Raw genomic sequence first — 27,799 nt, 5'->3', positions numbered from 1 at the left:
GGCGGCTTTGAACGCAGCATGCATTTATTTGTTTAAATGCCCAACACTGGTCGCCCCCCCAGCTCAGTGGTAAACCTCAGCATCCTGATTTATTGTCGGTACACGTGACGAACTCCACTGTCTGGAGAAGCACAGTCATTTTCTAACAATAACACGGAAAACCTATGTTGAAAGGTTTGGACGAATACAGATAGACCAAAACAGAATTCTTCTGAAAGGGATATTTAATCTGTTTTAAGGTAGGGTTGTGTTGAACGGTTGACAGTTTGGAGAAAAAGTGAGAAGTTCTCATGGGGGAAATCAAGCTAAATGCTGTGCAGGCTCAGTAAAGATGTATTCCTTTCATTGTTTAGAATGTCAAAAAAAAACAATATTCCTATTTTAGATGACATATTTGTTGTGAGTACACTTTTGCACGTAAAACTTGTTTACGTTGCCGTTCTCCTTGTTATGCTGACTGTGGACTGGAGTTGTTTAAGATGTGCCACTGCTAATCGGCCAAGTCTTTTTAGGTCTGGAATTTGGGCGTTAAGAAGACATTTCACCCGTTACTGAAGTTTTAAGAATAAACTGGGGAAGTGTGGGTTTTGTTTGGAGAAATGTTTAGCTCCTTCAGTTTCCATAGCAACACAGATCTAAGATAAAAAAAAATAAATAATAGTGCTAACGTTAGAGATTAATTCCAGAGAGTAGAAGTGAGGTTCTGTAGAGTTATCATCCCTAATGGCTCCTTTACACATCATAACTCCATGAGCTTGTAGAAAAATTATGTAAATCCTGAGTGTTGGATGACTAACAAGCTATATAGATGTGCTCCCCTGTTTTAGCTGACTTTAGCTATTTTAAACAGCTTAAAATGTAAATTTTCATATCAATGTGAAACAATGTTTTGTCTACAACTTCACAGAGACCTAAGTATGGTGCAGTTTTTGTTTTTTATTTCAGCTGATCATGGTCTGTGTTACTGACACAAAAACCAAAAGCTTGCTCTTTCCACAGTGACTCTAGCGGACTGGCAAGTCGCTGCAGATCCAGCTGATTAAAACAACCTACAAATCCATAACATAACCTCACATAGTAATATGAAAGTTACTTGCCTGAAAACGTCACACCAAGCTCAACACTGGCCTTCTGTGAAATTGTAGGAAGTTTTTTTTTTTTTTCCCCCCCTCCTCTGGTAAGATAATGTAAGAGAAAATGAAATGCTGTGTCCTGTGACACATTTTCATTTTTAGTTGTTGTAAATTCCTAACATCAGCTCAAAAAAGGAAAAGTATCTTTTCCAGCAAAGCTCACAATTATATGTTTCTACAAGAAGTAAGAGATGAGTAAAAAAATCAGGACTACCCCGTGCCCGTTAGCTTGATTCTCTCTTGATAACTTCAGCCTGGTTTTCAAGGCTTAAGATTAATCTCACTGTTGTCTACTACAGGTAATCCACTGACTACTCAACTACCACTAAGCAACAAACCAACTATCACTTTAGTATTACTCATTGAGTAAAATGACTCTATTTCCAAATGAAATAGGCAATTTCTTACAGAGTTGTTATTGATATAGTTATTTTAAATTTAATATTGATAGCATACAACCTTCCAGACATATTCTAGCAAATAATAACAGAAAAAAAAAAGCAATGTGATACGAGTAGCCAGTGTTTGGATTTTATAGAAAGATCTAATGTTTCACAAAACTGAAGCTTCACTAAAGTTCTTAGCGTTGGCGTTGTGCCTCAGCCAAATCTCCTGACTGCCTGTAAAAACAAAGTATATTAAGGACTTTTGACCAAAACTCATGAATCTGCTTAGATGTGCTTTTTGGGATTGCGGATTGTCCTTCAGTTCTGTTTTAAGCCAGTAAGTACTTCTGCTTACTTTATCATCCTGGCAGAAAAGGGCTGCGACTTTGCCTGGGGCTGCTGAGGGGATGGAATGGCATTTACACACCATCATGTGGGCTCTTGATCAAGAGAGCACTTGGCTACTCTGCCACACTTCAACACGCATCTTCTCTTACAGCTGCTTTAGTAGATTTCATCCAGGTTCGTGTGTCATGCTAACATAATATCTGACAATATCTGTGAAATATGTTAGGATTAAAAAAAAAGAAAAAAAAAAGTAGGTTCAGAGGCAAGGTGTGTCTTCTGTTGCACGCACTGAGCCCTCGGTAGTGTAAATGTCTGTACAGTTTTTGTATATGACAATATGCACGTAATGAAGCCATGTACAATTACTTGTGAATAGTGTAAATAAGTATTTAAAGAGGAATACAATAAATGAATTCAAACCAATTTCTGTTTTTTGGACATTTTAATTTTGCATGTTGAATACATTTTTCTTGCTTTTTTGTAACCAGGTATTTAAATACATTGTGTAGCTTCATGCTGTCCAACATAAGTCGGATGTTTTACCAAAATTATTTCTATAGGATAAATCTAGGAACAATGTAAATAATAGAATGAAAACATTTAAAGACATTTGAACGGGTACGGTTACATTTATGAAAACATTTAAGTTTTGCTCTATTTTTTCCCCCCCAGAAGCTATATACTAGAAAAAATAGCTTAAATATATTTATGGAAGCTATATTTCCAGAATATATTAAGTAGTATTTTTGTGTTCCAATAATTAATGTAAAAGATTTAATATTTTCAACTATTAAAAAAAGAGAAATATATAGTGCCATTTTTATGATGATCATTTTTTTTAATAATCAGATTAAATGGTTTATTTATAGTAATTACCTAACTGTGTATTTTACATAACTTGATATGAAAGCTGCTAACAACATAAAATGTATCACTTAGGATAAGCAGACAAACCCACCATGAAACATGTCATGTACATATAGGAGGTATTCCTCACCCTAGTGCATTTCTTTCCATTTCAGGGGCAGAAATACAGACTCGAATCCCATCAATCTTCATTTCCTTTGCAAACTCTGATCATTAACTTGTGTCAGGCTGCGCCTGTCTCAGCCACGATGGGGGACGCAAGCACTGTGATATACGACGGCCATTAACGTCTCGGAGGAGGCAAAACCCGTCTGAAGATGCCTGTGACAAATAAACAGCCATGCACAGAGCCACATCCCAGCTGCATGTGCTCCGACTGCTTTCTCCAAAAAAACAAACTTTTGAAAATTCACTTGAATGCATCTGAATCTGTCTCTCTCTCCCACACACACACACACACAGCGTTCCTCCACTCACCCTGTGTGTGCAAGCTGATCCATCAGTGTCTGACAGACAATGCCAATCACCTTGTAACTTCAAAAACCTTTACTCTTAGCGTAGAGGAAAAAAACATATCCATCATTCTTCCTGTTCATTTTTACGTCAGTATTTCTGACACTGTTTTTTTTTTTTAGGTCATTTTTCCACATAGGTCAGAACTTTACATACACAACTATACAGCATTTGCCAAGCCGATTTTTGTCTTTTGACTATTGATGTTGCTGTGCGTTCGAATTCTTCCCCCCAGAGTCAACAGTATAGAAACCCTTTTTGTCCAAGTAGTTTGCAAATCCAGAAAGTTGTGTTTTTACCAATTTGACTTTGCAAAAAAAAAAAAAAAAAAGCTTAGGTTAAGTCAGATTTTAATGGAAAGCATCCCTCATGATCAACTTTAAAGTCTTGGCACATATTCTTAAGTGGAATTAGGTATAAACTTACACAAATAGATATATTTTTTTTAGGATTTTTGTTGCCTTTGTGGATTTCACTTGACAATGAATTGACAGGAAAGTGGGTTGCGAGAGAAGAAAGACGAGCGTCAGGCTGGGACTTGAACCTGACACGGTTGAAAACCGAGGCCTCCGTACGTCGTCCCCTGACCCATCGCCGCGTTTCAGGTATTTGACAAGCTTTGACTCCTGTCCCAAGTCCACTTTCCTTCTTTCTATCCACTCTGAGCAGCTTCCATGTCCCTGCTGAAGAAAAGTCTCCCCACAGCATGTTGCAGCCACTACCATGTTTGACATGGTGTGTTCAGGCTGTCGTGCTTCTTTGAATTAAGTTGATTGTAACTTAAAATTTCATATATGTTTAATTGATTTAACTTAAGATGTTTACATTTTCATTAAGCTTGCTTAACAATCTAATAGGCAAGCTAGACGCATTTTCTCAAGCAAAGAGAATGGATTATTTTTAGGTTTTCTCTCCCTTCCCTAGCATATTTTAAAAAGTTAAGTTAGGTGTTGCATACAGTTAACTTGATTACATCAGTCCAACTGAATAAAACCCATAATTATTTGCATGTGAGGTTTTAATGGCTTCTCCTTACTGTCTGTACTATTTTCCAGAAAAACCTTTCTGTGTTTTCTGCACATAAATCACAACTTTGCAAGCAGATTCTGTTTAAATTGTCTCTAGGCATTTTGTTTCTATGAGGCTGTCACAACAATACATAATTTGTTCCCATTTCTTAAGTTGCATCAGTAAGAAATGTCAGTGGTAGCACAATTTGACAGGCATAAAAATAGTACCTTTGCACAAGAGCTATTAGCTGGAGCTCTGTCGTGGTGGATAGTAGATGGTTCAAGAGAAGGATGATGAATCTCTCTAGGGTATACAGTATGTAGCATTTTCTCTGAAACTAGATTTCAAGACTTTATGGCACGCTATCTTTACTGTTACCGCTGCATGTCACACCATAGTGACATATGTGCAAATCCTAGTACATCTCAAAAAATTTTAATATTGCTTAAAAGCACCATTTTTCTTAATATGTGACAAATTGTGTACAAGGGGTGTAAATGTTTCCAAAAGCAACTGCAATACATCTGGAGTCACTGATGCTTAAATCAGGTTTATTGTTTATTTTAAATGGTAAACCTAACTTTATTAGGCAAACATATTAGCATCCTTCTGACAGAAATAACTCGTTTACATCCTGACTGTATGACTTGAATTCACAGAGGATTTCAAAACAGAGCAATATAATAAATAATGCCTCAAAAAAAAAAAAAAACTCCTACTGAGCCTCAGATACACAGCAAGCATCTGTACAACTTCTGAATAAAATGAGTACAGAGCAAATAGAAGTTTAATCCCATAGGCCCTTGCTCTTTGAGTCCGGGTTTGCACACACAACCCTCTCTGTGTTACCAGGCTTCACCACATCAGAGGGTTACACTGTCATTCATGAACACAGGAGGATAATAAAAATAAAACGTGTTTTTTTTTTTTTTGTCTTTGAGAATAATTAGGGTTTTTTTTGCTGACAGTGTGTGTTAAATATTTGATCAAATTGAGCCATCTGTCACTTTAGGAGAAGTTTCCTGAAGTAAAAATGAAAATTAGTGGCACTGAGTCTTTGCCGACTTAACTAATGCAACAGTTAAAAGCAGAAGGAGATCAGTATTAGTGTTTATGTTGAGTTGTTGAATTAGTTTAGTTTTAGAGATGAGACCGTGCAAAAGTCACAAGACTCAGCAACTCAAAACTCTCAACTTACTGTGTCCTGCTTAGATTTGGTCAGTTTGTTGCCCCAGGATGCTTTGATTGCAAGCAGTTCCAACAAATTCATTTTAACTCAAACGGTTGTCTGCTATGTATACTGATCATATTCACACACGCGCACTGTAATTCTCTGAAGCTATTCGTTTTCACAATCTTTTGAATTTAGGAAACTTACAAGAATGAATCATAATCAGATTACCAAACCAAGCAAGCTGTTTCAGTCAGATGTTTACATTCACTCGCTTTTTTTTTTTTTTTTTTTGTGTTTGAGTGATTATATAGCAACTAACATCCATGACTTCAAGCAATAAGAATTGCTTGAAGTTATTTTGGATTTTCTTTAATGTACATGGAGTTTAATTTTTTTTCTTTGCACAAGGAGAGGAAAGCAAACGGGAGGAGAAAATGTGTGTGCAGGAAGCATGAAATGTGAGCGGGCGAACACAGAGTTGAGGGAGAACAGAGTATATCTGAAAGAAAGCAGAAGTTTTGGATGCAAGCGTTACAAAGATTTTAAATTCTACTCTTGCACTGAAAATGTAAGTAATTTGTCATCTGACATTTGAATTACCGCATTTACACACAGCCTCAAATATATGGATCAATTCCAGCTTGTGTTGGGATAAATAATAAACTAAATTCTTTTTGATAGCATCAAAAAGAATTCGTTGATGCATCTCACTGCATCAGCGAGCAGTGAGATGATTCTAAATGGATATTTGACCACTATTTTGATTAGAAATGAATTTAATTCTTTTTCTTTTTTTCTAATGAGACCTGGCTTTTATTCATAGGGCATAAGTTTTCAATGGTGTTGAGAGCAGAGCTGTTCCCAAAGCCTCCTTTGTTCACTGAAATTAGCAGAGACAATCCAAACATCTAAAGAAAAAAAAAAAAAAGTTTTATGATGAGACAAAACAAAGATTGATTTGAGTAATTTGGTCCCAATGACAAATAGTATGATTATAGTAATAAATGTGAGGAATGCTACTTAGGAATGCTGCTCCAGCTGTCAAGCATAGTGACGGTCGTATCATGCTGAGGCTCAATGTAAGAAAAACTGTAAATAAAGGCAAATACTTGTATGTTGGTAGATCAGCTTATCAAAAAAAGGGGTTTAAAATGACAAAATTAACATGAAATTCATGCTGATTATGAGTAGACCTCTGTATCTCTCATGGACATTAAGTTTTCTTTTTTTCCCCTCCTTGAAGTTCCAAACATATTGTGAAAAGACAGAATTTATTTATGTAAAATTCACAAATGAGCAAAACAATTATTCACATCTGAGAAAATCCATGTAGCTTTTCACAAACGTTTTTATGTCCAGCATTTATTCACCAAGATCCCCAAATACATTTAGTAGTACAGCTGTCAAAGCAAAAGGGATTCACGAGAGATAAGAGAGAAGGATCAGCATCCATCTTTGATACGTTGTAAACGCAACACTGTGTCAGCTGCGGCGAACTGTTGCATCACATCTCGCCTCCTATCCACTCTAAAACCCCAGGAGGTTTAATGGATGTTTCAGTACATCACATAAAGAGAATCTCTTCATGTGTAAAGCATTTGTGTCAAAAGCAACTGGACGAAATTCCTTGGCTGTTGCCCCAGAAAATTAAAAGTCAAAACTATTATCAACAGAAGCAAACAACACCGAGCTGCTCAGTTGAATTACATTTGTTCTCGTTTATGTATTCTTCCACCTGCAATCTATTCTGTATCTCTTCTTTTGTTCTCATTTCTTCTTCTTCTTTTTTGTCACTTCCCTCTGTCTCGTCTCTCTCCAGGGCAGGAAGTTGTAGGACACCAGAGCTGTGAGGAGGTAGGTGGCCATGCCGGTGTATCCTCCGAACACCAGACACAAGGGCTGCGCCAACACAAACAGGCAGAACACGTTCATCGACGCCCCGTCATTCAGCTCCACCTTGTCCTCCTTTGAGGCTTTCATCACTCCGAAGAAGTAGATCAGCGCCACAGCGGGGTAGAAGGCGAGCTCCACCATGCTGGTAAACAGGAAGCGCCCACGCACTCACTCTGGAATGCTTTAAAATGAAAGCGCACAGGTGTTAGGAAGGCAAGCTTTGAGAATCCAGCGAGACAAAGACTTTTCAGGACACACACTCTCACCTCGCTGTGATTTACACCCTCTTCCAGGCTGAAATCCCTTGGAGGTGTAAAGGCGGATGTGACGGGTGGAGGGAAAACAGAAATGGACCTTTGATCCTTTGCCATAAAAGTACTGTGAAACATTACCTACCTGCCAGGCTCCTTATCTAGACACTCAACCCTTTTTTTATTTACCAGCACGACGACATGCGATGATTATTTTATTTCATTTTTTAAATTTGAATAAATCCAGCTTGTAAATCCTCCACCTGTCCAAACCAATTACGCCGTGCTTTCATGTGCATCTCTTCAAAAATGACAACCGGCTTCCTTCAACGTTTGCATCAAAGTAGCCGTCAAGCTGCACCGGAACTTGGTTTGTGTAAATAACATGTCATGAAGTGATCGTGCTGTGGAAACTACAGCATGTACTGTGACTTGTCGAAATTATTCACACCACTTGAACTTTACAACAACAACAACGACAAGAAGCTTCGGTTTATTCTGTTTGGGTTTCAAGTGATAGACTAACACAATGTAATGCTTAGTTGTTATATGAAAAGAAATGAATGAATCCATTGACTGTCACCCCCAGATCGCTTATATGTTGGTCAGTGGGTCCATGACTAACACTGACAGTGTGACTGACGGCACCAAGTACTTCCTCTTGGCTCTGATTGGTTTATTTCTGACCATATACTGCGATGACAGTTTTATCAAATATGTATAAAACATATTTTAATTAAAGTTAGCTACTGCGGCTTTAAGGTTTATGCTTATATAAACCTTAAAGTGGTATGAACGACTCCGCATTTCACTATGCAGACAATAAAATGCTCAAAAAAAAAAAGACTCTTCTTAAAGACGTGTCTTTACTTAAGGGGTTCAAGGAGTGTCGACTTCAAATTTTGGTATTTTTGTGGCTTTTTGGAAGAGGATTAGCTTTCATGTAAGGAGATAAGAGGCTGAAGTCATTGTCATATTCCTCTCTGTTCAGCCAGAGCTCAGGATTAAGGAAGTGGACCGTAACAAAGAAACATCATGGTCGGCCCAAATAACATGCATTCATGCATCATTCAAAGTGTGTCATGCTACGATCCCTTTTATCAACTGAGGTCGTAATATAACGTCGACTCAAAGAACATTTGTATTACCAACTAAGTTTGGAAACATTTTCTTTTAAGCTATCTTTCTCTTCTAAATAATATTATTGACTAATGCGAGCCATTAGTGGAAACATCAAGGAGAAGTCTGGCTGTTTCATCTTGTTTCCTGTGATTAACAAACCAAATGAGAATTTCCTCATTTAAGGCGGGATCTATTCCATCAAAGCTTCATAATGTAGGTGTAATTTTAATCATACAATTGGAGCTTTCAAGATTTAGATCAAAGCCCTAATAACGTAATTTCAGCAATCACATTTCATGGTAAAAAAGCGCTGTACTTTCACACAAGGTTTATTAAATACATTTTGCCAATGTTAAATAGGACTCATTCTTTAGCCATTTGGCTACATTTCTTGCTGGTGCTAATAGAAGGCATAGTTAAAAAAAATATGCTTTCTGGCTAATGCTGAATAAATATATGTGGAGTTAAATTATTCCATCAACCGTGAGCCAAAGCTGAGTGCTTCCCTAGGATGTTTTAAAAAGTCCCTTATGGGGTCGTAGTGTGTGAGTATTTCATGCGCTGGCCAGTCGATTTCACATCCCTCCGTTTGCGCTCAGACAGAGCAGAGCTCACACCAGTTTGTTGAAAAGTAAACTTTCACCAGACATGCTTGGATGGAGAAACGCCAAGAACCAGCAGAGTGTCCAGGCACCATCTCTGGAGATGCTAACTTTCCCCAGTGATGCTGGACTTTATTAAAGATTTTGCATAAGCAGTTGCTTTGAATAGCCTCTAACTATTTGATTTTGTTTGTTTTTTTTTTAAATGTGAATGAGCTCATGAGCAGATCTGGCCATTTTCAGTTTGCTTGCAGCTCCAACGCATCGCAGCGTCTGAATCCCTGTTGCACCCTCAGGACTCTTTGGCACCTGAGCCAATCACTGAGCCACAGGTTCACCACGGGGGCAGCATGCGTGTGTTTGCTTGCTAGAGTCAAAGGAGTCATTCATAAAAGATTCCTTTGTGATGTTTGCCACCTGATGAGGAGGGGGTCTGAGTCTGGATTAAGCCACTGGCTCACAGAGCAGGATTACTCTCTGGGAGGGAACATGTGGCCCTTTGAACTGGATTTTTCAAACCTCTTCCTTCTCTGCAGGGCACAGCTGAGAAACATACAGTGCAGCATGGAAGTTGAATTGACTTGAGGTCTTTTATGCATTTGTTCCTTCATTTTTTTTTTTTTTGAGTAGTTTAATGAAACATTGCTCTGAAGATAAGCAAGAATGGGCTTGTTAGGGTTGAATTTTTTTCGTGGCTCTTCTCTATTCCAAACAGGATAAAAAATATACACACCGGCTCAAATATATATATTTACATCACCAGAAATATTTGACAGTATTTTTACAAATTGCAGACAAACCCACTCAGTCTTTGTTGCCATCAACAAGATTCTGGTATAACTCCGCTTGGATGTTTGGACATTCTCCTATCTGGCATGGATTTGCTTCTTTTATTTCTTTGGTTGCATTACTATCAATGTCTGACATTTTCAAGACGGTTCAGGTCAGGGCCCACAACGTTAGCCGTCTTTTCCCGGGTGCATGAAGGTGCCTCACCTAAAAAATAAATCCAATCAAGCTTTCTGATAAAGAGTTTTCCAGTCATTCTACTGTTTTGATCATCACACAAGATTTTCTTTTTTGAAGGATATTTTATATTATAAAATGATTTCTGACTGCCCATGTGATTTTTACAGCCACTGTTGTTGGAATGTATTTATCCTAAACAAATTCACCAGTCAAGTTCATTTAGTGTGAAACTGGATGAAAAAGGATTTAAAAATTAATCTAAGCCACCTCGCACTATTGAAAGAGAATCCATGGTTAGATGTATTCATCCTTTTGCATTTCCATTTTCTTAAATCAGAGTTTTAGTAGCAACACTTCAGATAAAGATCTATAAAGACTTATTAAAAAAACCCATCTAACTGCTATCAGCATTCCCATTAAGCCATTCCTTTTAAAGTTCAGATAAAATCACTGAGCTCTCTATAAGCTAGAAGTTTTATGATGCAGTTCTGGTCCACTAAAGCTAATGTTAAATTAATCAAATGCGTTATTTTTATGAGCTTATTACATAGTTTTCAGACACTCAAGTGTCACTCTCTAAATGTGATTAAAGATCTCTAAAGGTCTCTGCTAACATTTGTCCGTCGATAATACTGTGCTCTGAAATTACGTTCGCTGGTTATGAGGTTCTGCACTCATTAACAAATGAGAGACAGTAACTAGATTCAAACAATACTACGAAAAAAGAGCCTGCCAAAATGTCTCTATAACAATTCATTACAATATAACAGTTCATTACATTTTTTTTACCTGCTGTTAGATGTTGTAAGCAGTCTTCTGAATCTAATCGAATCTCAAACAAATAGTAATGTAAATACACACAAGGTGTCCTGCTGGCCTCTCTAGAGAGGAAAAAAAAGGAACAGAGAACAGAAAAGCAAATTCAGGAAGCTGCTTCTCTTAAGTTGATCCACAATGTCAGGGAGCAGCGTTCAGTTATCCACCAAGTGTAAGTGAGCAGGGATTATCCCTAATACCCTGAGTTTGTCCTGCCTATTGATGCAATCTGCAGTTATAAAGTATTTCTCCTTCACTGCAATGGAGTAGTCAACAAAATACTGTTATTTACACCCTTTGAACTGAGTCATAGTTTGTCATGTTTCACGCATTGGTTACGTATTATAGTTTAATTGGCAGATCAAATCACTGCAGCCTGATATTTTATTGGGGAATCAAAAATAATCTTATCATTTTACTTATTTATTTTTTTAACTGAAAAATCTGGGGTGCATTTGAGTACAGTCTTTATCACTCAGATACCCCAAAATAAAATCGAGTGAAATCAAGCACTTTCAGAAGTAACCTGTAATAAACAAAGTCCATCTTTGTCATAGCATAAACACCAATGTTTACACTGTTTTTCAATGCTTCCATGCAATGCATGTAAGACACCTAAAAAACGCAGAATAATTAATTTGGTGTTAAGAGATGAGCATTTTCTACTGGTAACAAACTGCCACCAATTATAAATCAGATTTTTACTTTTGTGTTGAATGTCTGTTTTACCATTAATGACAAACAAAAAACTACACTTTTCTGCAAAATTCACCAGCTGCACAATTCTTGTTAAATAGTGTAAGATAGTATTTCGAAAGAGCAGAACAAATTTTATATTTTTGAAAAATAACAATTTTTGTTGCTAATCTGTTGCTAAGAGATGAGTGTGTTTTCTGGTAACCAAGTGCCACAAAGTAAACTTCAGATTTTTACTTTTCCAAAATGTACCAACTGTAAATGTCTTGAATCTAATCAGGTAAGCATTATTTCGAAAGAGCTTATGTTTTATAAACTATATAACTTATTAATTTGGTTTTAAGAGATGAGCATTTTCTACTGGTAACCAACTGCCACAAAGTATAAATCAAGATTTTTACTTTTGTGTTGAATGTGTGTTTTATAATACATTTGCCACTAATGACAATAAACAACAACGAAAAAATAAATAAATAAAAAAAATATTTTCTGCAATTTTCACCTACTGGACAATTCTTGTTAAGTAGTGATAAGTATTATTTCGAAACAGCAGAAGAAATCTTATGTTTTTTGAACAATAGCAATATTTGTTCTTAATCTGTTGCTAAGAGATGAGTGCGTTTTCTGGTAACCAAGTGCTGTGAAGTAAACAATTTAAGTTTACTTTTGCAAAAGTAAAAATCAGAAAGCATTGCACAAACATTATCACAAACATTGCTAATGTAACTACTGCTCACATTAACAGTAGCGTTTTTCCTAAAATGAGCTTTTTAGCTATGTTGTTTATTTATTAACCAAGTTTAGCACACTGAATGGAGGAAGTCATTATAAGACAACATGCTAGTTATAGCTCACATGCCACTGGCTGCATTTAGGCTAATATTACCATTTTGGCTAATTTCAGCTTGCACACTAATTTTAACATACTGAATGGAGTAAATCCATGTTACTCAACATGCTTGTGACTCTCCACATGCTATTAAGTACATTGTAGCTTACGTTAGCATTGCGGCTAATTTTTAGCATCAGAACGCTGGGTTCCAACTGAAGGGGACACTTTGGCAGGCCCCGGTTAAATTTCTTCAGAAATTTTGTAGTTATAACTAACTGTTCTTGATATTGCCTAATGTTTTGTGATAATGAGTATAGGCTACAGAACAAAGACAGAAATATTTACAGAAAGAGATGTTTAAGCAGAACCATTGCAAAGGCAGAAATGAGGGGGGGAAAAAACTATTCATCTTAAACTAAGAACTGGCTTTAACTCTTTTGAGTTAAAGGAATTCTGATAAAAAGCAGAAACACCCGCTTTAAAAGCAGCCTTACAATGTTCCTTTCTGTGAGTACCCTATGTATCATCTGATATTGTTCAGGTTCAGATCTGATATCACTTGCCTTGTTAAATTTCCTGTTCCCAAGTTCTCTGACGGGGGACTATACAAGAAGGTAAATCAGGCAGGTGTTTCCTTGAGTTTTGATTTTCTAAATTGAGGGAACCAAAACTTTAGATGATCCTAAAGACCTTTGTTGGAAATCTTTCCCTCTGTCTGAGCCTCACATGGTGCATCTGACTTCTGACCTCAACTCCTCAAACCTGTCCCCCCATGGACCAGATGATGTCCCTCCTACAAAACCAGCCGATGAAAATGATCGAGAAGATCTGGAGGATTAAGGAGACAAAAAAAGACCTCCACCACCTCCAGCGGACATCTGTCAGTCTCTTGTTGGGCATTTGGACTGAAAACTGTGTGAAATTGAGCTTCAACAACCTGCACTGGTATGCTGTCCAGTATCAGCGTAGAGGAAGACTATAAATATTAAATTTATAATGCCGCATTAAGGGTGATAAGTGTAGAACAAAAGGTTCCTGTCATGCACTGCATGGGCAGGCCCTGATTACAGATATCATGGAGATGGGACTTTTTGTCTTTTGTGAAACTGCATTGAGTTTAACTCATGACAACATCATAACACCAAATAGCAGCAATGCAACTGCTTTTGGCCCTCAAATGACTTTCTGATGTCAAATTTGGTGGGGAAAAAAACACATGTTCCTCCCAGGACAGCTGTAAATCCAGTTACTTCAATTAGCAGCTAAGCAAAGCTTTAAGATGGGATGTCAAAGCACAAATAAACTGATGAGATACAGTATATTACTTTTTGAAACTACACTCATAAGAATGAAGAACAATGTCATCAGATGTTTACTTGACAGGATGTTTGTTTATTTTTGCATAATTGCTGCCAGAAAGGCAATATTTTTGGATGGCATGACGCAAGTCAGAATAAACACTGTAATTAGTGCCGAGAAAACTGCAGGAAGTCGGAGAGAAAAGGACTGGGAAGCAGCAGAGGATACATTTGAATCCCCCCTGGTGTTATTAATGTCACCAGCTGAGCAACGTGTTGACCACCTCCCGGTCCACTGCTGTCGGATGACAACAGCATTTAAACTGACATCTGTTTTGGAAGTGCGTTCTGTTGAAAATTTGACTAAAAACAATAATTCATGAAAAGCAAAAAGTCTTTTCTAATTTTTTTAAATTTTTTTTTTTTTTTTTACCGTGTCTGACCAGACTGCAGTGCTGGCCGTTTTGGAAACTGTGACTGACTGAGTCAATGCACCAAGGTTACTGGTGTTAATGATTGCTAATCATTTTGCCTTCATTATTTTTCAAATGTCAGCCGTTAATTAGAAAGCTGTTTTGTATATGACTGAGTTCTGAATGCATTTTCTGCTGAAGCTGATGGCAAAGAGTTACAGTCACTTATTTGTTAAACATCTTTTAACCTGGATAATAATATATTCTACTTATAAGTGCTTTTTATGACACTCAGTGACAATTTACAACACAACTACTCGTGATCACATAATAATTTATGTTGACTTTCATACGATAGAGAGCAACATCAAGTAGTATTTACTTGTGAAGGTTGGAATAAGACTTTTTGTTCTTTCTAAAACTGCAATATTGAATAGTATGTTGTGGACTTACATTTAGTCCTGTTTACTCTGACACCTCCAAATAAAATTAAGTATAAATAACTGCCCTTTCAGCTAGTTAGAGTTCACCTTAGTGTAATTTTTTCTCAGTATAGATACATTTGTTCTACAAAAAACCTCATGTACAGTGGATGGATTTGTTGTTTGTTGTTGTGTTCTGACATTCTATCAAACAAAATCCAAACATACATAGAAGATGCCTGCTGTTGTAACAAGAAAAAAATCTGTACGATTTCAAGGGATGTGAGTACTTTTGCAAGAAACTGTAATTGAGAAGTGTTCAGTGGTCATGGGTCAAAACAGTCACTATTGTTTGTTGCTGCTCTCATCAGCGCACCCTGTGGATCTGTACCAGACAGATAATGTCATTTTAAACACTGAGTTTAAGTTCCTAAACACTGTTTAAATTTCCTACTCTACAAGACAGAACGGATGTTGGACATGCCTTGTTCATCCTTTCTCAACATCCCTCCCCTCCCCCCCATCTCTGCTCCCTCCAGCCCACTCTGTGGAACATCTGCAATAACATGCTCACCCACACCGAACAGCCAACCCTCAAAATACATGAATCACCCAGAAGAGAGGGAGAAAGAGATGTTCGTGTGTGTGTGTGTGTGGGTGTGCGTTTGTGGATGTGTGTGCCTCTTTATCTCTGTTTATGGGTCGTTCAGTGACATATGAGAAAATAATTTGGTTTTATGTGTGCACAGCTCTGCGTGCTTCTGAAAGAATGATTGCGCGCTCCCCTTGTGCGGCTGTGTGCGTGTGCGCTTCTGATGCAGAGCTGGAGGGCTGTGTGGGCAGAAAGCATCCTGTGCTGGTGTAAATTGATTTCCAGAATCCAGACGTTAGGTGCTCTACGCAGGAAAAAGAGCTGTGTGCCTCAGCAGCCTTTTATGAAAGGCGGTGAAGTGCTTTATGCCTGTTTGTGTCTCCCCCTGTGTGTGTGAGAGATATGTGTGAAAAAAAGTATAAGGCAAAAGATGCAATGACATAGAAAAATGTGATGCATCGGAACATTAAAAAAAAAAAAAGACAAAAAAAATGAAGCTTTCCAAGTTGTTGCAAAGTGATTCGTTTCCAGATGCAGTCCAGTAATCTATGGCAAACAGCTGGTAAGTGGTTTATTCATGACCACAAGTGTTACTGTGCATTTGTGTGTGAATCCTTTGTTTATTCATGAGAAGAGACAGAGAGGGATGAGCCGTGTCACAACAAATGAGATAAACAGTGAGGTGGCGGGTTAGAAGAAGACAGACACCATCACAGTTGGGAATAGCTGTTATTCAAAAGTGACAATACGGTTTCCTTCTTTGCAGGTGGGGAACTGAGTAAGTTCAGCACATTATGTAAAACATGTTTCACAAATTCGTTGGGCTTTTAAATCTGGACGTGATTTACTCCTGGTGATTAGTCTTGATTTTTTTTTTTTTTTTAATCAGGCAGCCTAAAGCCTGAACTGCTGGCGTCTTGCCTTAAATAGAGTGCAATCATCCAATAATAAGCAGCCTTAAATTTTTGTTGATTACATCTTTGTAGCAAATTATGTACATTTTATTCTCTTAAACCCTAATCAATATGTTTGAAAATAAAGTTTAATAGGAGCAGTGGAGTTATGAAAAAAAAAGACACACAGGACTGCTTATTTTCTGTTTATCTGTTTATTTTCAAGCAATATCTGGGATATATACAAACTATAATAACCAAGAAAAAGTCATTTTAACATTCTTTTGTGCTATATAATAAAACATAACTGCTCAGAAAGCGATTGCTGAGACTTAATTTTTTTTTAAAAGATGTGTGCAAAGAGGAAACATTTGGTCTTTGAATAGCATGAAAGTTTGCAGCTACGTCACATGGGAAAACTAGCACCACCAAATCAGTGACCATGATCTTGAGCAAAAACAAGGTAGAGAGTGTTATTCGGGTCGGGCTTAAGTGGAGCAGTTTCTTGGGGTTTTGTTCATGAATGAGGGGGAAAAGCTGTGTGGGAGACAGAACACACTGGATGGACCATGTTCATCAAAACTCAAGTCACTGGGCTTCTCTGCTTAGCTGCTGCCGCCGTGACATAAACGAACTCGGGATGTTTGCTGAGAAAAGGGAACTGGACGGTTCTGAGCTGAATCAAAACCTGGATTTCATCTCTTTGAGATGGTGTGAGGTGTTACTTGAACTGGGCAGTAGATGTTACTGACCTCTCAGAGATCTGAAAGTAAGGAGTGGCTGAAACTTCCCTAAGATGGATGTGAGAAACTGGTAGATGGCTACAAGAAGCAACTCACTGAAATGATTTCAGCCCAAACGCAAACTTTTTCCTAAGATATAATACAACTTTTGATATATTTTAACAAGTAAAATTATGCCCATTTCTTGCATTTACCTTTAATTTGTTTTGCAGAATCGTTATATGTAACAAGGTTTTTTAAAAAAAATGTTTTTCACGCTTAATCGTCTGAATGCAAACGACCAATGCATTTTTTTTTAAAGAAATGTTCTCCACAGCATTAATGGCGCCACCTCGGTTTTTGTTTTAGTGACCCAGCTTGCCAATATAAAAAAACAAAAAAAACAAAAACAATTAGAAGCAGATAATTGCCTTTGTTCACAAAAATGTAAACAACTGGAAGTAAAATGCAGTATCATTTAGAAAAGAAAAAAAAATTGGTGCAATGTACCGTTTTTAACTCCGTAAGGAAATAATCCCCCAGCTTGTTTTCATTTCCCCTCGGCTCATGGAGCTGTTCCACTGCTGTGGTGCTGAAATGCCTGCCCCCGTTTCTTAAAGGGTATATCCAAACGCTCAAAATGACAGATAAAGCATGACAGCATCTACAACGTGGTTCCGTTAATATCACTGCTGCAGAGTTTTTATTTTAACTTTCGAAGTGTGGGATTGGGATGTAATTATTAAATATATATATATATAAATGTGTGTCTCATTCATCCATTTATTATTTCACCGTTTCATATAAAGTGTCTGCAACTGCAACTATGTTTTAAGTGAAGCTTCAGTGGATTTTTTTTAAAAATTATTATTAAAGAAATGCTGCACATTGCAAGAAAGCAGAGCACCTGCAATATAGCATAACATCACATCGTAATTAATTTGTCATTACTCCTTTACAGCTCATCTTCTGCAGGGTGACAGCAGCAGCAGCAGCAGCGGGGTACATGGGCTGGGTTGGCAGCACTTGAGTGTAATTCCATGTGGGAGGAGGATGGGTGGGTTTAAGTGCAGCTATCAGGTCTTTTCTTCTCACACGCTCCGCTGTGCGCACAGACTGAGGAGAAAATCAAAGAGCAGGTCCACCTCCCCATGCGATGTGCAGCAGGTCGGTGAGGGCGCAACAGTAATCTCAGATACTGTCCCCGTATTCAGATTTTCACGCTGCTTGGCGAGTTAACAAAGTCCGCTACAGTTTATTTTTTTTATTTTTTGCGCTTTATTTATTTATTAATTAATGTCCCACCACCCCCCCTTTTCCATTCACTCACTGCTCACTCCCCTCCATCCTCTCCAGCTTCAACATCTGTGAAGTGGCTGCCTCACCCGGTCGGACCGGAGGCCGTCTGGTCTCCGATCTGGTCTCAGGAGTCAGCAGGGGAGACTCGACGCGCTCCGTCGGGGCCAGGCTGTGCGCCTCTCGGATCACACCGGAGCCGGCGCAGGCTCTCGCCATGGAGATGATGGAGGGGGACGTTATGGACAAGCTGGGGGACATGTCATCAGTGTACGACTTTGACCCGATCACCGGCAACATTCCGGCCACGAAAGTGGAGATCACCGTCTCCTGCAGGTGAGTGCGGTGCGAAGCTGCACGCGTGAATGAAAAGTTCGGGAATCGGGACGGCGTGCGGGGAAAGTTCTGAGAGAGAAAGAGAGAGCCCCACCCTGTCTGTGAGATGTGCTTATTCCACGATGATACGGCGATCCTGCCTAATGTGGCGAATGTAACTTCCGAAGTTGCTCGTTTTGATTTGTGCCTGCGTGGACGTGGGGGGTGTTTCGGTGGACAGCAGTTGCCCTTCAGTGGACTCAATTCCTCACACATGCTGTTGGTTTAGTGTGGCTCTCTGTCCAGGGCACTGGAGGTGAGGGGATGAGGGCAGTTAGGAGAAGTTACGTGTCATTTCTGCCTGAAAAAACTATTTTATTGCCTATTTGCCATAAGCTCTCTCTCTCTCTCTCTCTCTCTCTCTCTCTCTCTCTCTCTCTTTTTATCATAGAAAGACTTTGGAAACAAAAGCTAACTTTTATTTGTCCCTGAAGAAGTTTTCTTTATTGATCCTTTGAAAATGGGACCCAGCAAATGGCGCAAATTAGTGTCGGATTCATAGTATTTAGCCCCGATTTTATGGCTTATTTGTTCCGGATGATATTGGTTCTTGTTCTATTTTCATATCCCTGCTTGTGTACCTATTTACTTATCACTGCCATTTGACCTTGTGGCCCCTTCTTCATGCCAGGCCCTGGTTGGAGAGCCATTCACCTAATCGAGAGCAACCGCTACGCATTATGCATAGACGACTTGAAGTGGGCTTCTCAAATTAAGCTGTGATTATGTCCTTAAAATCTTGGGTCACGCTGATTTTAAAACAATCAGCGTTTTATTATTATTATTATTAGTTCTTAATGAAAAATCAATAGCCTCATTGCATCCTAAAGCCTCTCTCATGTGCAGGTGTGTACAGTAGCTGGCTGCTTTCAGCACCAACAGACCTCTGAAAGCCTCAACCCTTCCCCTGCTGCATTCTTTTAAAAAAAAGGGACTTACATTTTCAAAGCTTTGCATCACATTCACACTGTGCCCATGTCCCTGGCCTCAAGCTCGCTCCCTGTTCTGTAATATTCTACATTTTTTCATTTTCAGAAATAATTTATAAAAAAAAGAGAAGAATGTCTGCCAGACCAGATCAATCCTAATACAGACAGTCACTCCCCTTCCTAACAGAAAGCGTTTTTTTATATTCGTCCCTTAAATACTCCAGAATGTGTACACGTACGCACGCACACACACACACACACACACATGTTTCTGCTCTTTGATGCTGGGTTTTTGGTTGGTGAGCCATTGGAGCTGAGTGAGTTTGAGTTATAACAAGCTGTGAGTGCATTATTGATGGGCTCTCTGACCTTCAGAGAAGCTTGCTTCAACATCTCTCAGCTCAGAACGGGAGGAAAAGGAAAATACGGAGCCTTTCAAGAAATTTGCTGAATGAACAACAGTTATGTTGCAAATGGAAATCTTTAGTAAGCAGTCAGTTCAAATGGAGAACGGACGGGTAGCGAAATGCCAAGTTGAGCACCTGGCAGATCCTGACGTAAGTTTTGGATCTGAACTTTCCCAGCATGCCAAGTTGAGCTGACTATAGGCTCACATCATACACAAGCATGTGCAATTAGACAGCATTCAGGTAAATGATGAGCTCCATCCTGAGCCCCACCAGCATTTATGCAAATGGTTTCTCTGAATATATCCCCATGTTGATGTATGTTGGAAAAGTAGGAAACGCAACTGAGTGTTGATCATCCCCCTCGTGCGGAAAGACGATGAGTTTGAGTCAACACCAGTAATTGGAAAGAGGGTGTTTGGTGGTTTTCCATCCTGCTTCACTGCCAGTGTTTTCTGTAGAAAAGCACCCATCTGATGTGCAGTAGATTTACAGTTTCAATGCTAATCATGTGGAAAAAAAAAAGAACATGTGGCTTACAGTAATTAAGCTCACAGCTCCTGCTGTGATTGTGCTTGAAGTGCAGTGGCTTGCAAAAGTTTGGCCTAAAAAAAAAAAGAAACAAACAAAAACACCCAAAACATTTTTGAAGTTAATTTTTGATTGAGTTTATCTTTTCTGCTTGAGAGATCATGGTACATGTGTTACATGGAGTCACCACTCCACATTGTCTAGTTTACAGAAATTCAGTCAGTGTTTCCTGCAGTCTCAAACTGTGACTTATTGTGTCTGCAGGAAAGATAATTCAGATTTAACCGGCCTCCGTGCTCTGATCTATATCTGTCAAATCTAAGGTAACATAAGTGCCAAAAATGTATATATATATATATAAAAAAAAAGACTCCTTTTTATATTTTCATTAAAACAGCAAAGGGCCAATACAACTTAAACTGAGTTGCAAATACTCTCATTCAGGTGAAGAATTTTACATTTGAAGTCTGACCAGTATGAATATTCAAGGTTTTGACCTGGAAATGAACAAAAGCAGTCTGCAGCTTTTTAAATTTCTGCCAGATTGGACAAAGTGAACAAAATACATATTTAAAAATGATATGGATGTAAATAAAACATAACTTATGTTAATTTTTTTTTATATCTCAATTACATTTTTTAAAATTTATTTATATTTTAGGACTTTGCCATTTGCTGTCTTATTTCAGCATTGAATTGAATCCTTTTATCCCTTTATGAATAAATATTGTTGGCAACAAGGTGGTGCAGCAGTGGTTCTGCCCAGAGCAGAATTGACCCATGTGAGTTTGAAATGCTTTGAGGTGAAAATATTTTCAAACCATTGTGTAAGATTTGGATTTGTTTCTATTCAAGTTCCCAATCTTATGATGTGAAAATATTGCAGTTTGTCTTCTGATGTGTCCTCCATGAGGGTCATATTCTGTTCAATGAAAATAAAGCATTCCTCTAATCAGACTTTGATCATTCTTTTGGTGATTGTTGAGGATTTAGAGTCTGAATAATCATCTGGTGTCCTCAGCTCTTGAAAACAAAATGCATCCAAACACATGCCTGAGTATGTGTTTGGATGTTTGTTTGTTTTTTTTATTCCCACAACTGCTAGTTTTGCAACTGTCTCAGCTTTTTTTGGAAGCAGGGCAGATAAACTCAGAGATCCTTCTGTCACATTCAGACACCTATAATAACCTCGTTAATCCCCCCAAATCCTTTGCCCAGATGTTCCATGAGTCAGATTCCTTTTCAGGAAAGAAGCCTCTGTGTTTGGTGGTGTTCGCACCTCCTTCGACTGTGTGCTTTCTGCGATGCCCCCATCCATGATGATTGCTGTTCCCTGAGGGTAAATACCCCTTATTACAAGCTGCAGCCGCGCTTTTGACAATGCACCATTATCGGGACCAGTGTCAAATGGAGAGGGGTGGGTGGGCTCTTGATCAGGCAAATAGGGAGAAAATTATATGGAATTAGTTGGTCATTCATTCAGTTTAAGAAGACAAGTCAAGCGTTTGGGTTTAGAATGATGAAAATAAGGCTTTTAGAAATGAATGCTATACTTTTTTTTCCTTTTTTTTTGGCTCTAATGCATTTTCTACAAGCAGAAACTTTGAATATTCACTTCAAATGTTCATGTTTTAGGAATGTTCTCTCATTACAAACAAAAACCTTAAACATGTTTTATCGGGATTTTTATTTTATTTTATTTTATTTTTTTGATGAAGGAAAAGTATATACTACATACTGGTGAAGTTACATAAAACAACTCACGTGACATTTTGGGAATTTCAGCCACCAGTGGCGCTGCACTGAGCAGAGCAGAAATTAGGGTCAATGATCAACGTATCTTAATTACCCTATTAGTGACATTCATGGCCCTATTACTGTGATTATTCTGAGTAAGCCTGTTACTTCCGACCAAGCTAAACACAGAAGCAGCCTTTTGGACAAGAGGTGAAACATCTTCGAGAAGCTAGAGAAGTTTATCTTATCTTGCCTTTATCTCCATTTACTGCTACAAGTCTGTCATTCTGCTTTTTAAAATGGCTAAACCTAAGGGTGACTGGACAGGCCATACCACAGGTTTTTATTCAGACTTAGGTCTGGATATAATTTTAATATCTTAATCATGGGTTTGATCTTTTTTTTTTCTATTGTGGTTCTGGTTGTGCTTTTAGACTCACTCATACTCGAGCCTTCTGCAGCCTTTTACAGATTTCCCTCCAGTGTTGCCATGTTACAAGCTCTCTCAATTCTCCTACCAGCTTTTATCAGCTTAATTATCCATGCTGAGAAATGGATCTCGATAAGATGATGCTGCCACCACCAAGCTTTGCCATGGGGATGGTGTGAAGTTTATGACTTGACTGGACTTATGGCTTCTTTGTTTTTTCACCAATATCTCATTTATTGTTGCTAGACTTCCATCAGCTTTAATAAAATGATGGATTATATGAGCTATTTAGTTGACATCTGAAGGCAGTAGGTTAAAAAAAGGGATTTTCAGAATTATATTTGAAAAAAAAAAAATGAGAACCACCATAATTTTCCTTCCAATTCGAAATTATGGAGTACTTTGTTGTAAATGATATAAAATCCGATTTAAGTACATAGGCTGTGACATGACGAAAGGGGAAAAATGTTCAAGGAATTTGAATATTTTTACAAGCCACAATATTAGCAACAGGACGTTTAATTAAAACAAAGGTGGCTTTGAGCACACGAGGATTTGTTCCAGCAAGCGCAGACTTTTGAGCTCAGCTCACATTTTTCACACTGTTTTATGCAGCACTCTTATGAGTGTGTGTGTTTGTTTTGTGAAGAAGCCTGGCCTCCAAGAGATGTGTCAGAGGAACAAAACTGGGAGGACAGGTTGGCAGTCCCAAAAAAGGCACTTTTTTTTTTTTTCTTGGGGACTCTTAAACTGGTATTTATAATCCCACAGGGCTTGACAGTCAGTGGTTTGGTTCCCAGTAACACTGACTATCTTGGTAAATGAGAAGACAAAAAAAAGGACAGGAGAGCAGAGGTGTAAATCCTTCTGCCACAAAGCCACCGTCCTCCATTCAGCGCCATTTGAAATCCCTGTAAACCCATTTACAGGCAAGTCAAAGTCTGCTTTACACTCTCGGCCCTGCTTTCTTACCAGTCAATTCAGCAACACAAAGAATGACTTATGCATCCAGTGTGGCCTGTAGCCATTTAACAATCTCTCAAAGCCTTTTGAGGAGAGACAGGGTACCTTGTGTATCCCAAGCAGCTGCTTAAAATGATACCAAGAAGCACTGAGTTCAGCTAGCATGACTCACTGCCGTTTCGCAGTGTTTCGCAGACGAACCTATTCATAAAATTCTCATTTTAGGACTGTAGACAATGTATAGGCAATAAGCTCCCATTTCCTCATCTTATTACCATCCCGTTACATTTCTGTAACTGGATGGAAGAGTCGCTGAGGGAATCTTTTAAAATCACATATTTCAAACTGTGGTGCACGAACCACTTGTTGGACTTGGGGCTGTCTTTACTCAGAGCAGATTATGGCTTTAACTTGTGTGGAAGGTAAATCAGAAACAAATGAAGCACCGTAAGCTAGACTGTGATGTACAGACACCAGGCACAGGCGGAGAAATTGATAGTTTCAGCACATCCTTCACTGGCAGAACTATTTTTACAATCTTACCAAAGTCGCCCAGAATATCTTATACATTACATCATTTTCAAAAAAAATGTAAGCTCTTCTCTTGAGAGATGAGCTTTGTTTCTCAGTGAGATTACATGCATAATAAACCTGGGATAACTTCTTGACAGATAGACAAAAAGAAATCATACCAGAGGCAGATGGATGATTATTTTATCTGTGCCTGTGTTTTCACATGCTGGTCTTGCTCAGTCACTTCCTCAGCATTTCTTTATGTTTACTTGGTCATTTCCAGCCGTGCTCCCTCAGTACCTCAGTTTGTCCTCCCGCAATGGCGTAGCAAATTCTGTTAATTATACTCATAGGTAATGTCTAGTAATCCGCCTCCCCATTGTACATACTGTTTTTGTTCAGTCATTCCCTTGTCACATCTTCCTATTCACCTGTTCCTCTTCATATTTGTCAAACATCAATGACGATGCACACAGAATTATTATTTTCGTCTGTATGCACTCCACAGCAATTAACAATTTCTGAAAGTTCATTAAATTATGTCACGGACAAATGAAAGCCTGAGCACAAGAATGCCTAGCATTCAGGTTGGTTTTGTGAGCAGAGAGGAAACTGCACTGAACCTCAATTCACTGTGAATTGAGGTTCAGGGTGAAATATCTTTTAAAGGCTTTTATTGGGAACGTTTGTAAAATATTGCATCTTAGTTCTGTGAAAACTGAAAGAACATTTTCCTTCACAGCTCTGGTCTGAGCTGGAAGGAAGTTTGCCTTCAAAACTGTTATTATTATTACTACACGTTCAGATAAGAACATCAAACTAAAAAACTAGATTTAGGCCTCTGGGGGGGGGGGAACCATCTGTTGCAGAAGGCTTAATTCCTGTTGCTTTCAGTGGTCCTAATGACTCTGACCAGGTGCATGTCAGAACCATCACCAGAGCTCAGAATCAATGTAATGTCTCCCCTGAAGGTCTGTTCGAGGAATAAGTTTCTAAACACACAAAGTACCAGAAGCCTTCTGCACAGCTCTGTGGGATTAATGGGGAAAATGGAAGTTATGGAGCCTGTGAGGTGTAACGCTTAACGAGCGCCGAGTCAAAAGTCACATTGACTGAACGCAGAGGAGAGAACCAATTAAACTAATAACGGATTGTCCTTTTCCTAATCGTGACATGTAATCCATGTTCTTTATTAAGGTGAAGATAGCTCTTGAATCTTAATACAATTTGCAGCTTCTTGTCTCACAATGACTCTTTTTTTTTAGCAACTTAAATGGAGGCATGCTGGCTTCTGCAGCTTTTCTCCTTAGCGCATTCGGTGCAAGTGTTGCCGTAATTACATTTCCCTTTTCCAAATGGCGGATGACCTGCATTTGCATAAATATTTGCGCTCATGAGAACCAGGTTTTCCGACTCATAATGCGTCCTTCGAGATTCTTAAACAGATTTAAAAGCATATCTCGGAGTTTAGGAACCTCCAAAGGGGGGAATCCCCCTCACTTCACATCACAGCTCTGATGATGGCGCTTTCACATCGAATGTCTTTTTGCTTCGGCTTCTCTGGTACAAATACATGCCCCTCCAAAGAAACTAATTAGCTACGCGAATAATGCATGTGAAAAAAGATGAGTTCGGCTTTGCAAATCACAACATAATTATCCTGCAAGTTGGCTGCAACACACCACCCCCTAAAGCCAGATTAATCTCTTTCCCCCTGCACAGCTCTCTCATAACCTCGGTTTATTTTATTTATTTTTTTGGTACAATAAGATGGGCACTCTGCCCAGTGTCGCACAGTCCAACTTCTCTGGGGTGTGAGATAGAGGTGCGGATGGGGAAAGAATAGGGAGAAGGCAGATGAGCGAACTAGAGAGTGAGATGAGAAATTGATGGTGGCTACACCCCAAATTGCACAACACCAGGGGAACAGGGAAGGCAGTTCATTATGGTCAGCAAAAAGGAAAGATGTATGAATTAAACTCACGACAAATTTAAGTAAAATTGTAGGAAAAAGTCACCAATTAATTGATAAAACAGCACCTCCTGGGAAGGCACTGAAGGATCTGTCAACAAACAGGGAAACCAATTAGAAATGTTTTATCTCTAACTTTGAACTTAGTGTCCTTTTCTAGAATCTACACCGGAAGGGGTTTTCCGCAGAATACATTTGATATTTTCCTGCAACATTGTGGTTTAAAAGAGCAGCATTATGTGTTATCCAGACATAGTACCATGTTATGGCATAATCAAGTATCATTGTTACTTTTAGTTGTTATATATCAAATAATAAAAAAAAAAAACTTCCTGATTTAACTCCTGGAAATTGGGCTCTTTAAAAAACTCCTGCTCTTTCTAAAACTTCACCTCCAGGAAGTCATCACTACATCTTCTGCTGACCTTTCAGTAACGTCTTACCGTTTTACCAGAATTGCTCTGAGAAGTAGCACATGTTGCTGTTGGCGAGTCTGATGGAGATGAGAGTTGGTGGTTTGGGGGAGGGCTGCTTTATGGGGCGAAACTCCAGCTCCGAGGAGGAACTGCGCCTTTAAGGCAGCGCTAGGCATTATGGACAGCTGAATAGTTGCAATGGGAAATTAAAGGATTTCTCAAACATGCATGAACGAATCAAGGCAACTCTCCAGGTACGTTTTTTAATTAGGGAATAGCATTATAACATGATGTAAACCTCAAAAAAGTCAGTTTTACATGGCACTGCCCCTTTAAAGAGTCAGTCTGAACTTCAGCTTTTACTGTTATTTTGACATTGCTTGGAAGTAATGTCAAAATTGCTTTCAAGCAAGATTTGCTTTCAAGAAAGATGAGGAGTTTATAAGCTTCTTCCTTTTAGGTAAGTTCTAGTTAAAAAAAAAAAAAAACAGACACTAAACCTGTCCAGATGAATATTGTAAGCTCAAACCACCTGCCTGCCTGAGGTCTTTTGCAACCACAGGGAATAATGCTCTGTAAACTCCAACTTTTCCCCACTTCCAGACGCAGCTTTCTCTGCTGGAACTCACTCAGTTCAGCTGAGGGTATCACAAGCCTTTGACTTGTGCATGCAATATTTTCTGTTCATTTGTGTGGCTCACACCCACGCATTGTTTTCTTTTTCCTCATATCCTTGTAGTGCTTTAGCTGCTGTAAAAGCTGTGATGAATATGAAAGGCCTACAATGGCAATGCGCTCGCCTCTCCGACTCCAAACTTGACTTCTTTGGGGGGCAAACGTAACTCACGGTCTCAGAGTTTCACCTCTTCTGTGTGTCATATTTCGTGGCTCACTCGGCTGGTCTGGTTCCTCGACAGCATCGCGCTTCCTTTGGGAGTTGAATTAAAACACCGTGAGCCAGAATCTTTGCATGTTAAGAGGGTGTCAGAGTTGTTGTTTTTGTCGTTTTGGGCTTTGTGAGAGATTTTTTGGTATTATCATTTTGTTATTACTTTTGTTCATATTCAGTCTAATGTTAATCAATAGTTAATCAACATTCAGTATTATTGTGATTTTCAGTTTAAAGTGTTCTCTTTCTTATGTGTGTATAAACTGACCTGGAGGTCACATCTGCCTGTTCGTCTTCATGTGACACAGTTAACTGTGTGTTTCCCAGACCTTAAATTATGTTTCCACAGATGCCTTCTTATCAACCGGAATACTCCCTACCTTAGGAA

General features: G+C 38.6%; 1 protein-coding gene across 3 annotated transcripts in view; it reads left to right on the top strand.

Moving 5' to 3' along the window:
• Positions 1–17,942: 17,942 nt before the first annotated feature.
• The window catches only part of LOC106955215 (copine-8-like), a 137,508-nt gene continuing 127,651 nt past the window's right edge, over positions 17,943–27,799 (top strand). Inside the window, exons 1-2 of one of the 3 annotated variants that reach the window (XM_015045254.1) lie at positions 17,943–18,120; positions 18,310–18,585. In XM_015045254.1, the coding sequence (XP_014900740.1) occupies positions 18,110–18,120; positions 18,310–18,585 (287 nt within the window). In that variant the 5' untranslated portion in view covers positions 17,943–18,109. Of the gene's footprint in view, positions 18,197–18,309; positions 18,586–27,799 lie in introns of all 3 variants that reach the window. The other 2 variants (XM_015045253.1, XM_015045255.1) reach the window with 2 other exon arrangements.

Source organism: Poecilia latipinna, unplaced genomic scaffold (genome assembly GCF_001443285.1).
Source record: "Poecilia latipinna isolate Pla-1442-1.1 unplaced genomic scaffold, P_latipinna-1.0 Scaffold717, whole genome shotgun sequence".
Classification (NCBI taxonomy): Eukaryota; Metazoa; Chordata; class Actinopteri; order Cyprinodontiformes; family Poeciliidae; genus Poecilia; species Poecilia latipinna.
The sequence above is the reverse complement of the archived record's forward strand: the minus strand, read 5'-3'. Positions and strand labels throughout refer to the sequence as shown.